This window comes from Chelonia mydas, chromosome 3 (genome assembly GCF_015237465.2).
Source record: "Chelonia mydas isolate rCheMyd1 chromosome 3, rCheMyd1.pri.v2, whole genome shotgun sequence".
NCBI classification, from domain to species: Eukaryota; Metazoa; Chordata; order Testudines; family Cheloniidae; genus Chelonia; species Chelonia mydas.
The window spans coordinates 194646321-194660377 of record NC_057851.1 but is presented as its reverse complement, the minus strand read 5'-3'; the positions used below and the strand labels follow the sequence as shown (position 1 = coordinate 194660377).

Genomic DNA, 14057 nt, shown 5'->3' with positions numbered 1-14057 from the left:
ATTTTATTTTGCCTAGTTCTATATCTTTTATGGTCCTCATTTCATTCTTTTCCATTTACTTAGAAAATGTTGTTGAAGAGAAAGATTTATATACAGATTTTATACAGATAAGGAGCTCAAAAAGTAGGGTCCTTAATATAAAAATTGGGGAGATGACCAGTACCGATAGAAAGGGAACTGAGACAGGGCTAGATCACGTGCTGGGTACGTGGCAGTTCAAGGAACAACTGGATCTAGGTGGGAAGGGGCTTTGGATCAGGCCTTTAGCTAACAGTTTGTGATTTCCTCCATACATGAGGGACAGTCCCTCATTTGTCTACATGGGGACACTCAGGAAGGTTAATCTGTATTAAATAAAGGTGTGTAAGTGCATTAAAGGAAGAAATCAAATTAAGGCCACTTTAATTCAGAATAAAAGTGTCTACATGGGGGTTTAATGCTGTTTATCTAATCCATGTTAAAAATTAATTTCTATTAACCTTCCTTAATGTCCCCAGTAGATAAGCGTTAAGTGATTTATCTACAGCATGTGCCCAGATACCATATGTTCTGTGATATGTTTTTTTAGTATACTTCTTTATTCTTCCAAATTTCCTTTTCTGTTAAAATAAGCAGTAAAATAAATAATAAAATAATCAGTACAGAGACATGCTTTAAAAAAAAAAAATGAAATGTTTCATACCAGAGGATGCTGAAACATGTGACTTCAACAACTTCAGATGGTAATTTTGAGCCAAAAACAAACATGCGAAAAACGTTGTCTTCACGCATATTCAGTTCTGATTTGAATTAAATGTTTTCAAAAATGTGTAGCACTTAGGTACTGTCTTTTGCCATGAAAAACAGCTCTCATCTCTCATACTGAGATAAATGCCTCTAGGTATATATTCTGATTCATGTAATAGATGAAAGAAATGTGTTCACTGAGCAAGAGCTCTCAAAATATACTACACATTGTTTGCTCCTTACTGACTAGAGTACATAACAGCTACCTGATTTGTTAGTAAAGTTAATAGGAATGATATAAATATGAATGATGGTAACAGAACAAAGCCAAAAGGAGAGCAGGAACATATGGCTCTTTTTTTATGATGGAAGTAGTTTGCTTGAAATTAAAATTTGTTGCAAGGCTCCATTTTTCTGCTTTTAAAAAATACCATAGCTCAGAGGCTTCCAACTTGGGAGAGGAGTTTGTTGGCACTAGCAAAATCTTACTTCAAAATCTCCAGATTTATCATTTCCTTTTGCATTATGTATGGGGGTAAGTGTTCATAGTTACAACCCCATGGTAAGCAACCGTGATTCTGAGTCTGTTGTAATCTTCCCACAGTAAAATACCAGCTGTTTTCTTTCTATATAGAATAGCTATTCATCCCATAGATGAAGCCTCAGCATGGCTTGCCTTGTGGAATCTATGCTGCTAGTGATGTGGGCTATCACGTGTCATATGTAACACCTTGGTTTTCAGTTTTTACCTTTTTTTTACTGAAAATTCCCAGGCTTTACAAAAGGCATTATTTGGGTGTTTTTTTAACCAATTTCTACCTGAATTTTGGAAGTGCCAGAACTCCCTGGACCTGGCTCCCTCCTCCAGAAAGGGAGATGACGGCTCGATAACCTGTGCCAGGTTCCTGAGCTGCCATCTCTCCTTCTGGAGTAGGGAGCCAGGTTAGAAGTACTGGAATGATTTGAGCACTGGTGTACATGTTATCAATCCCATGCACATACACAGTAGCAGCTTGACAGATAGCTTGGATAGTTAGCAGCATTCAAAGCAAATAAAAGTTAGCGAACTACTTTTCATGCTAAAATGGTTCAAAGATGAAAACCCGTGTCTAACTACATTTGAGAGCATAAGTGTTGGTTTTTTTAAGTTAAAAAAAAACACAAGAGAAGAAAGTAATATTTACCTAGAAATTGCAAAGTGGATTTTTTTGCACTGATTTTCACCTGTTTTTAATTTTTTGTATTAAACACTGGTACATTTCCAGGAATTTTTAAACTAAAAAAACCTGAAAATAAAGGGCCTTAATTATATGATGCATCATAATTCCAGATCTCAGTATTGACTGTATACAATACTGCTTAACCAAAGAGAGCGGGTGTCCATTCGGTAGCTAAAACAACAGGACACCGCTTATTTCATAGTCTGATCCAAACAGAAGTCAATAGAAAGACCCCCATTGGTTTCAGTGAGCTTTGGATCTTTGCTCAGTGCCATCATTTCATGACAGGAAGGATGATGTGACGTTTGGCAGCTTTCCTGATCTTGGCTTTACTGGCTGGAGCGTTTGGGGATTTAAATGTATACCCTTGAAAGTGAGGGGAAGTGATCACGTATTATTTCTCACTCATTGCTTCACACAGATATTTGACAGGGTCAGTTATTGCTCAATCTGAGGGTAGGCGTTAGATTACTTGGCTCGAGTGTTGCTTCTCTTGCAAGTGTCATAGAGAGGTTCGGGAGGGAAAATATCTTGACAAGGATAACTGCATATAAAAAATGCTTGCAATAAAAATCCAGTAACAGCCTGTCCACTCTCAGTTCTTAGGATGCATTTGAAGTGATACAGTTCTGTCTGACCAAAACAGAGCCCACCAGGTTTTCTTAAAAGAAAACGTATCTTAAGCTGCTAAAATAACATTTTATGCTGCTGTTAAACTTTGCAGTAGTTAGTGTCACAAAGAACATTTTTAAATGTTGTTGTTATTCGTGCTTAAACAAAGCAATGTTTATAAAATGTGGCTATTCTGAGACTGGAAAATTGAGATGCCAGGATGAAATAAAATGCTACCTTTAATATGCCTCTGCTGAAAACATAGTCACAGGAAAGTAATGATGCTAGAGGCCCTATTCTTTTGTTGTTCTCACATCCCTTGTGTTTTAAGGTTAGACCTTACAAGGTTACGGTCAAGAAAAACAATACAGTCTGTCCTGGGAGACAGAGGTCCAAAATCTCTCGGCAATGAGTATGTAAATCCAGAACAACTTTGTGACCAGCAGGGCTAGAAGTCTCTCTCTGAGATCTAGCCCAGGTGTCTGCTGTTGCTGTTGGGTATGCCAGAAAACTCAGTCATGGGGAGAAAGTTGTTGGCTCAGCTGCAGAGGACAACTCTGCCTTGGGACTGTACAAGATATGAGCTCTTGAGGCTCCCTCATGCTGAACTTGGAGTGACCTGAGAACCAGAATCAACTTTGGGGCTGTTTGACTAGAGACCCATGTACAAAGGTATGGTATCAGAATACTTTGCCATTATTAATCTTGACACATTCAGAATGGCAGGAGAGGAATATTATTTCGCTGTTGAATGTTGGATAGACTCAAGAAGGCAGCTTGGAGAAGAGGAGGTTACAGCAGTCTGGGTGAAAGGGAAAATTATGGTATGAATGAATGTTTTAGAAGCAGAGACAAAAGGGGTAGATTCTGGAAATGTTATAAAAAACAACGAGATTGGGCAAGATCCTGGTTGCAGGAAGGAAAGGAAAGGGGGTATCAAATATAACCCTCCAACTGCCAACTTGAATGACGGGGGATTAGCAGAGCTGTCAGCAGTGTTGGAGAAAGGAAGAACATATTGCACGTGCAGTGATGGATTCAATGCACCCAGCAGCACGCATCACCAGAGCATGCAAAATTTTAATTAACCACATGATTGTGACTTCGATGGAACTATTAATCTGACTTAATCCACAGTATCCACATGCCTGTGTCTATCAAAAACAAAATCCTGTCTGTCAACATCAGTTAATTGCAGTAAAAGTATTCTTACTGGAAACTATTAACTGAACATTCATTCTCCTCTCCTCTCCCCCAGGATATTCAGATAATCAAGCCACTTTGGTATTTCCCTGATGCTGTGGTTTCTTTTGCATATTTCTCAGGTCAATGCATAGTAGCCCATACAAAATCTATACTTACATATAGGTTTTGACCATATACCTTAAGGGGGAAGTGCAGTATTGTTGCCTAACTATGTTACTTTCCTGTAGATCATTGGTTTGTAGTGATGTATCCACCAAGATGGTGGCCATCCCATGGTCATAGGTATTTTTTTGTGGGCCTGATTCACAGTCCATTGAAGTCAGCGAAAAGACTGCCATTGACTGCAGTGGGGTTTGCATCAGGCCCTATCTGACAATATTTGAAATCTCTTTTGAAACACACAGGTGTCAAAGTTTTGATTTATGCATAATGAAAAAGACAGTACCTTAGTCTAGAACTTAAGCTGTGCTGGGAAACGCATGGTTCAGGCTTTTATGAAACATTTTCTGTTAATAATACTCATGTTGAAACTATTTGCCATCATGAAAATAAAGGTCTAAACAAGCACCTTTGAGAGGCTGCATCTGGGCTACATCAACTGTAATTTATATCTCCCTAGGAATGGACGGACAAAGTTTTCAGTTTGGCAACAAACCTGCTGGCACACAACATGTCAAGGGATGCATTTCTGGAAAAAGCGTAAGTAGCAGTAATATTTATTGCCAAGGGTGTTACTCCTTGTTCTGAGTCATTTTCCTTTTTCTTTTGTCAGCCTTCTTACCATCTATTGTTTATACTTTGTTGGCTTGTCAGTTCTATAAACATGGATTTTCCTCTCTCACTGAGTTCAAAAAACTGATATCTAAAAAAAAAAAAATCAGGGAAATATGATTCCTTTCACAAACTATTACCTAGGAGACGTGGCTGGAATATACTTTTGAATGCCATTGCATTCTTCCTGCTACACACACAGAGAGTGACGTCAGGTCTTGGCACTGCTGCTCAGGGTTAAAAACAATGAATTTCAGACTGACCCACTTCTCTGTTTTTTTTCTGTGCTATCTATTATTAGTCAAAGAATGAGAAGTACAAGATTTCCATTTTCCTCCGGTTGATCCCTCGGGTCTCGGTACTCAGTAGAGAGAAACTGTGAATCTATTCATCTAGATTCATTGGCACACAATACTTTGATTCTGAGTGTTGTAGGACAAAGTACAGAGGGTGTTTATGAGAAGTTCATAAAAATAGCAGGCATTTTGCAAATTAAAGAAACATAGTTGAATAAATCCAAGATTACCAGGTGTCATGTGGATGATGAACGCACAGACAGAGATAGTTTTGTTGAAGTGACAGTGCTGAGAACGTCATACTTTGAATGCAGTTCTCTTTATAACAGGATAAAGCAAGCGACACTCTGTTTTCCAGAGCTAGCCCCAGAGCATCGCTTGATTCATTTACCTAAATGGTTGCTATTTGTGGAGCTCAGAACATGACACTTGATTCTTCTTTGAGAGATGGTCCCTATTGTATTCCATTGTGGGTTATGCATTCGCATCATGCACCCGGAGTTGGAGAATTTGAAAGTGGTGTCCGTTGGTCTGTGCATGTGCCCTGACTCACCTCATGCTTCCATCTAAGGTGATAAAGGGCGGGACGGACTGACTGCATCTTCAGTTCCTTCTCACTGCCTCATGGTCTGGGTTGGAACCTCCAGGTCCTCATCTCTGACGCAGCTCTAATACTTTTAATTGTACATATGTCTTATCGGTTTTAGTCATAGCTTTAATAGTTCTACTTATTTTCCTAGTTTTAGTAGTTTACCAGTTTAGAATAGAGTAGAATTTGGGGGGCCTTCCCCCGTGCTCCATTCGGGTACCGAACTATGCCCAGAACTCTGGTCTTCAAACTCTGCACCTCCTCCTGCAATCCTTCTCAGTCAGCGACAACCACCAACACTGCCTCTACTGCCTGGGAGAATCTCACATCGCAGCTGGGTGCAATATGTGTCAAACTTTCCCCAGGCATACCTGAGAAGTTTGAGCAGTAAGGCCTTGTCTATACTACAGAGTTAAGACAAGTTACATTGACAATCATATGTTGCTTTAATTACATTGGTTGTGCATGCCACACAACGCTCCTTGTGTCAGCAGAGCAAATCCACAGTTGGTGCTCTTGCTTTGACAGATAGAGCATTGCATCATGGGTAGCTATCCGACAGTGCAACTCACCACCCTCTTCCCCTGGGAGATACGGGAATAGATCACAGTTCACCATGGGGGCAGGCTCACTATCCCATTATGCAGTTCTTTCGATCCTATCATTCCGTGGGCTTCTGACTTCGTTTCGTACCACTTTTGAACAGCCCCTGTAAACTGTGTGCCTGCCATCTCTGCCTGAAAGCATGGATCCTGCACTGCTCTCCAGTCTTGTGATCAGCATTATGAATACAATTCAGCTGATCTTGCAGTATTTCATGAGCTGTGAGTCTAATAACGACACCGTGGCGTCGGCCCTGCTGTGTGCCCTGGAAAGAAACAATTCAAGATTTCTTTTGGCATTCACGAAGGTCACCTTCCTTGTTGGTGAGAAGGTCGGTGAACTTGGAGCTATGCGGGCAGACCCGCTATTTACAGTATTCCACAGGGATAAGGTCTCTTTATGCTTATACCTGAAATTTTTACCAAAGGTGGTCTCCCCATTTCATATTAACCAACCCATTTACCTACCTGTTTTCTTCCCGAAACTCACACATCCACAGAAGAACATAGACTCAATTCCCTCGACGTCCGACAGACTTTGGCCATTTACCTGTAGAGAACAAAAACAATCAGGAAGTCCCCTAGACCATTTACTGAGGTAGCAGAGAGAATCAGGGAACACACCATCTCCACCCGGAGAATCTCCAAATGGATTTCTGGCTACATTAAACTCTGCTAACAGCTGTAAAATCAACCTCTCCCCATGGGGGGTACGGGCTCATTCCACTAGAGCTCAAACAATGACTGTGGCATCCCTTCAAGACGTGCCTCTGATAGATGTATGTAGAGCAGCCATGTGGAGTTCTGTCCACACATTCACAACACACTACACCTTGGTGCAGGACTTGGCAGTGGATAACTCCTTTGGCACGGCAGGAAGAGGAAGACGACGTGACTTACCTGTAATGGGAAGTTCCTTGAGTTGTGTGGTCCCTATCTGTATTCCACTTCCCGCCCTCCTTCCCTTCTGCTTCCAATCTGTCAGATTCATGGTGGAGAAGGAACTGGAGACATGGCTGGTCTGCCCCTGCCCTTTATCCCCTTGGACGGAAGCACAAGGCAAGTCAGGGCGCATGCATAAACCAGCAGACACTACTTCTAAATTCTTCAACTCCAGGCTAATGGTGTGCGTGTGTAACCCACAGTGGAATACAGTTAGGGACCACACATCTCAAAGAACCTCCAGTGACTGGTGAGTAACCTCCTCTTTCAGCTCTTAGCTCATAAACTACTAACACTAGACTGTATTGCGCATGGTAGACACAACCCTGTGTTGGGGACAGAGCAGAGACGCACTGCCTCTAGGGGAAGCACAGCATGTGTGTGTATGTACAAGGGCACACAAATTGCTACAACTCTAAGATGTGTAGAATAGCAGGCAAGCATGGTATCTCCATGCCTTTTATTTTTCCACTATTTAATAGCTCACTTAGGTGCTGCAGGATTTCCAGGACCCTTAAGCACAGATGCCAAATCAGAGTTACTCAAGGTATCTTTGACTTTGAAGATTAAACATTTCCCACCTATTATAATGCCAGTCCTGCATAAAGTGGTGACCATTAGAATCATGTCATCCAATTTAAAAATGATTGCAGTAGAGCTGAATTATAAAGGCATTTTCCTCCCTTTGGCATCCAAACTTTCATAATGTCCAGGGTGTATTAATAAAATGACTGAACAGGTTTCCTGTGATCAGGTCACATGAGGAAAAATAGGGTTAGACTGTGGTGTACAAAACAGGCACCTAGGATTTAAATCTCTGTTGTCTTTGTTATACTGTAATTGTGCAGTACAATTTTGCCTTTATTACTGGAGTACATAGCAAAGGCTTAACCAGGGCTGACATGGAGACCTGGGATTGGTTTCAAGTCCTGGATCTGTCATTCTCAGAGCCAGCAGTGAGCTACTGAAGTAGCATGTTTAGCTTTTGAGGGTGGTAATATCTCTCAATAGCAGCCCTTCTAGCCAGTAATGGAGCAGGAATAACATCCAGACCTTCGAGGAGGGAAGAATTGTGGCTATAGAACAAGGTAAAATGGTGTGTACTCGGGTGTTCCATAAAACATACCGAGAAGTCCTGGGGGAAGGAATCCCGATCAGGATTGGTCAGAATTGTTATAACACCAGTGTCGTTCATTCTTGTGATACCATCACAACAGTTGAAGCTTTACATAAAGAACACAGCTGAGAATCTCAGCTTTCATTTAACTAAAATATAAGTTTCTAGCTATCTTGGTTTCACAGGAAAGCTCGTAAATGTGAACTCAGGACCCCGTAAAGCTGCAAAAGCAGAAGACAATGAAAAAGAACCCCAAATGTATGCATATTTTTAAAATGCTTGTGATTTTTAAGCCAGTCACATGATCTTGTAACGTTTGGGTTTGGCAGTACTGTGTAGCACAGGAAGTCTGGCTTCTTTGGTATATCTCTAAAGGCAAGGATTTGTGAAACCACCTCACAGTTATTACACAGGCTAGAGTATTAGAACTTGCTCTGTTTTTGACAGTGCTGCTAATGTTCTGATCTTGCAAATGCCAAACCTAGAAGAGGGCGGGTGGGGATGTTAATTATATTCTTTACGTTACAAAACAAACAAAAAACCCTAAACCAAAAAGCTTACCCCAGAAGCTCTGCTATTTTCAGACAAAGGGCTGATGCGGTAGATGGATCCTTATGCAAGTAGCCCTCACTCAGCTGGGCAAGTCCCAAGGAAGGTCTGATCTAATGCCCGCTAGAGTCAGTGGAATGACTCCCATTGATTTCCTCAGGCTTTGGATCAGACCCTGTTTGTGTGAGTGAGGATGTGCATGGCTTGGAAAAAAAGAAATGTATTCTGATCCCGATGTTCCGACAGGCATGGCATGGGTAAAGCTGTGAGGGTTGGGATATAAATACACTCTAAGAGGTCAATCCACATAGTGCATTTAGTTGCCTGTATATAGGCACCTTTGGTAGATAGTTAATAGATTTGTCCACCAGAAAAGTACCAGTGAGACTTTAACCCATTTGATCATCACACAAGGCTTTCAGGCTGACACGAGTGAAGTGGCCAGACTGATAGTCAGACTTCTTTAGCACATTGATTCTAAGTCTTCGAGCCGGCTTATGTTGGCTAGAGGGGATTTCACGCTCTCACTGCTGCCAGGATGTTTAATTGGCTGTGGTTTGACTTGTTTTCATCTGACTAGTGATATGAAGACCAAGGGCCACGTTATCCCTAGTTCTTCCACGGGTGTGCAGTGGGGTGGGCCAGGGACACTTACAATCCCTGCACTCAGCAGAGAGTGTGCCCCCTACTAGCCCACAGCGTAGGGAGCAGGCAGCACCATCTCCAGGAATGGGGCTTCTTACTCAGTATCCCTGTGCGTCAGTGAGCTAGAAGTTGTACCTCCTGAGGCATATTCTCTCCTTCCCCTCTCCCTGGGATGGGCTAGCTCTGCACCAGGCCCACAATTTGCCTCAAGGAAGGAATTATTTCTAGGGTGCTTAAAGGGGGTTATAATTAGGAGTAACGAGATGCAATTAAGCAAAGGAAAATTTAGACTGGCTATCAGGCAAATTTTCCTAGCAGAGAAAGCCATCAGGCTGTAGAATAGTTTTCCAAAGGAGGTGATGGAAGGGTCCATTACTTAAACATGGACTCAACAAAGCAGTAGGGAGCAACCCTCGCTTAGCAGGAATCTTAGCTGATCTGCTTGGCCATTCCATTCCTAATCTAACAGTATGTCATCTCTGGATCTAGATTTTGTATTGCGGAGACCATACCCATGTTAGCTTGGTCAGAGCTAGCTTGCTGAATGTAGCCACAGCGGCTAGCTACCCCAAATATTATCCCATCTAAAACCCTAAACACCTACTTAAGATGACTAGCCCTGCCCACTAGCATGGCTACACCACACCAGCTTGATCAGAGCTAGCATGGGTACATCTCCTCGAGCTGGGAATGACATGTTCCAGCTCCAATGTAGAGAGAACCTCTGATTCTGAGCTTTTCGATGTCAGTGTTGTGGGTTTTGTTTTGTATTCACGTGTACTGCTGATTTTTGCATTGCTCCATATGAAGGCAGGCGACGTTTCTCACTCACCAGCGATGTTTGTTAATGATGTCCTGCAAGATTTTCAGACAGTACAAAATGAGCGAGTAAAACTCGCAGACTGCTAGAAACAATAGGATTGAGCTGTAAGAGTCTTTGAAAAGCTTTTAAAAAGAAAAAGACATTCCCCGTGTTTTTTTTCTCTACAGTTACACAAAACTGAAGCTGCAAGTCACTCCAGAAGGACGTATTCCTCTGAAGAGGTAACTTCTTCTCTCCTTTGTTCTTAAATTGGATCTTTCAGACCTTTGAGTGTGATTTTAATCTTTGGAATGGTGCTGGACTGTCACCCCTTTGACTGAAATCTGTTTATCCACGCAGCATGCATATAGCGCTGCTGGCAGGGCAAGCTACTTCCTCACTGCTGTGTCAGTGTGCTAACCAGACCACTTTTGGGGGGCAGGAACCCGCTCTGTCTTCATGGGCTGTGGGTGAAGTCTATGGAGGTTGCACTTCTGTATCTGATGCTAAGACCACCCGGTTAAAATACCAAAAGGGAAGGATGGTCCACTGGTTCGGGACCTAGGTTCAAGTCCTTTCTTCGTCCTAGATTGCCTGTGTGATTTTGAGCAAGTCACCTAGACTGTCTGCACCTCAGTTCCCCATCTGTAAAATGGGGATAATAGCACTTCCCTACCTCAGTGTTGTTGTGATGATAATATATTAAAGATTATGATGTGCTCAAATGCTACAGGTATGGGGAGCCATTATAACTATGCTAGATACCCATTGTGATGATGGCTTTTTTGGTGGGAATGCTGGGAAATGGGCTGACATCACCCAAATTATTTAATATATGCCACTAAGCACCCAACAAATGGTAATAAGTGTTGATAACTACTATTCTGGGCTGGATTTGAACCAGTGACCTAGAGGTGAAAGAAACTGATCTCCCCTTTCAGGGCTCTTTCTGTCCTCACCCTTTCTGTCCCTTCTATGACTACTTTCCCCGTCAACTCACTGCCTCCAATGTTAAGTGTTTATCTGATTGGAATATTTTGATTTCTTTTTCTTTTTTGTGAAAGTGTTTCTGTTTTCAAGATCTAGCTATGAAACAAAGGATGAATGCACAAGTTTTCCCAAAAAGTCACTTTGCTGTGCAGTCCGTTAGCCATGCACAGCTTGTATCCATATAATACAGAAAAGTGTGATGTGCCTTTGAACAAATCCCTGCTTCTTTATTTCCATTTTGCAGCATATACCGCTTGTTTTCCGCTGACAGAAAGCGAGTAGAGACTGCATTAGAAGCTTGTAGCCTTCCATCTGCCAGGGTAAGCATTCAGATATTTTCTTGGCCTGCTCTGAAGTGTTGCCAATTCATAGCTGATTCCAGCAGTGTTTTCTCAGGGGCTGATCATGCCCCTTGAGACCTGCCCAACGAACAGGCCCTCAGCCAGGGGCTCTTCCTCTCCTGCACAGAAGATACCCCTGGATTCCAGAGATGGCTCTCTGCAAGTCTGAGTATCTTTGCTGAGGAGTTGGGAAGGGAACTGAAGGAAGTGTAAGTGAGCTGGAGGGAAGGGTACAGGATTGTGTGCCATACTCTGTGGAGATGCCATGAGACTATAACACAGTCACTGACTCTATTACAGACTTTCAGGACTCATTTTCACTGCAGTGTTAGCTCAAGTTATAATTGGAGCATTGCACAGAACATGACTCCCGCCCACACACTTAATCTCTAGGTCAAGTTAAGTGGTGCTTTAAACTTGCGCTAGCGAGCCTGGGAACATGGGTAAAATCTTGAGTACAGCTAACACTTAGCTAGTACGGACACAGCTACTCTGCTCTGCTAATACAATCATTCTGCACTGCTCATACAGCTAAAGCTAGTTGGGAATTTTCTGACGAAGCATTGTTATGTCAGAAACCAATGTGTTAAAACCAAAGCTGTTCACAAGAAAGGGTTGATATGGACAGATCTCCCAATTTGAAAACAGTTTGAAACAGCAGTGTGAAACATCCCATTTTGATGTTTTCAAAATGAAACGTTTAGGTTTGTAATTTATTCAAAATGTTAGTTAATGTATACTAAAAATGTTATTTTGTTTAAAAAGTCAAAATCTCAATGAAACATTTTGTAATGATCAAAGCCTTTCAATTTTTTAGATGATCAGTTGATGGAAATTTTTGAGATTTTAATTTTTCATCCCGTTTCGGAATGGAGGAAAAAATCCAAGATCTCAGTAACTCTCAAAGGATGGGGAAATGGTTTCCCACCCAGGTGTAAATGCACTCATTCTGTGCTGCCGATTCAAACACTTTGTGCATCTCCAGTGGTGTTTGCTGTGTGATTTGTTCTCACTTGAGCTAGGATAACTAAAGAGGAGTTAACTCAGGTGTGGATAACTCCAGCTCACTCTGCAGTGAAGGTAAGCCTGTAGTCTCTTCACTGTTGAAGAGACCCCACTTTAACAGAGGGATGCCAGGAACAGCTGCCACCAAGGTAGTCTCTAGCAGCCTAGCTTCAATGGAGACAGATCTGCTGCAGAAGCACAGAGCTGGCCTGCAGAAGGCCCAGACTTCTTGTGAGCACCCAGACTGTGTTTGGGACCTGGTTCCACAGCTGATTCCTGCGGGAAGGGCAAATCTGGTGCCCCAGAACAGCAACAGGGCAAAACTCCACAAGCCAATCCTCAAAGATCTCATCTCCCCCGGTTCAATCAGACCCTCAGATGTTTCAGAAATCTAGGGGAAAATGGATCTAAAAAGATGGAAAGAGGCTTAGGGAGCTTTTTGCAAGCAATTTATGTAAATATTTGCAAAACGTATGTAAAGATTATGGAAATCTAAACTGATTGTGAAAATAATGCACCGTATACTTTACCACACACAGCAGATATGTGATTGGTTTTCTACCTTCTCATTTGTTTCTTAAAAAAAGAAATATGTTTGAGGTTTGTTTCCAGGATTGCTTTTCATTTAATTGGCAGTGCAGTTAGCATTTAAGATGAGATATTCAAGAATCTCCGAGGCATGCTTTTTAACTCATTTGATTTAATGTATCCGTTTACTGAGTGGTAATAAGGGTAAAAATGATTTCTTAACTCTCACTGAAAGAAACATAAACATTGTTACAATGCTTGAAGGAAACCACAAGCTCTTTCTGTTGTTTATTTGAGTCAATAGTCAATTTTATCTAGAGATTGCTGTATATTTTTTGCCGGGACACTAGTTGGACAATTATTCATAGTATAAGGTAGATCTTTTTGTTCAGGACAAAAAATGATGTGTTACATGCAGTAAGGAAAACTCAGTTGATTATCCTGGAAATAAAATCTTTTAAAAGAAACACTGTTCCATGACCAAATCCTCCAGGAAAGAGCAAATCCCACGGAGTTAAGGGGAAATTCGACTGTTTTGACTTCTGCTCTTTCACCTGTGTTCCCATTTATTTAAACAAGCAGAATTCTGGGCTCTCAGCTTCCAATTTCTGTGATATTTTCACCCATCTTGTGTCCTCTAGACATAAAGTTTAGACTAGAACAAGGTAAAGTTGAAACTAATACAGGATACTGTCTCTCATTGAGGTATGTGAATAGCATGCAATCCTCCTTGGAAAAGTGGAATTTGTTTATTTAGTATATTTTTTACAAAGGTTGACGGGGCACCCAGAACACTGGATGAGTGTGCTTGTATATATTTTCTAAACCTCCAAAGAAAGATGTCTCTCCAAGCTGCATAGAAAGGATATTTACGATATACATTAGGGAAGCGTAGGACTCATGGGCTGAGATTTTTCCAAAGTAAGAGTGTGATTTTGTGCTGCACTTCTAAGAGACTGTAAAAGCCCCTAAGGCACAGCAAAAAACCCCTGCAGCCCTGGGGGGGAAAGGGGCTTAGGTAGGTTTAAGCCACTTTTGCACCATCCTGATTCTAGGTTGTTTCAGGAGCTGATATGGCCCCTGGCATGTAACTTAGGCTATGGCTACACTGGAGAG

General features: G+C 41.7%; 1 protein-coding gene across 5 annotated transcripts in view; it reads left to right on the top strand.

The window, feature by feature from the left end:
- PLCB1 (phospholipase C beta 1) overlaps positions 1 to 14057 on the top strand; it is a 650190-nt gene that overhangs the window by 415109 nt on the left and 221024 nt on the right. For all 5 annotated transcript variants that reach the window (XM_037896161.2, XM_043544063.1, XM_043544064.1 and 2 more), the window contains 3 exons: positions 4384 to 4463; positions 10266 to 10319; positions 11312 to 11387. In XM_037896161.2, the coding sequence (XP_037752089.1) occupies positions 4384 to 4463; positions 10266 to 10319; positions 11312 to 11387 (210 nt within the window). The remainder of the gene's footprint in view (positions 1 to 4383; positions 4464 to 10265; positions 10320 to 11311; positions 11388 to 14057) is intronic.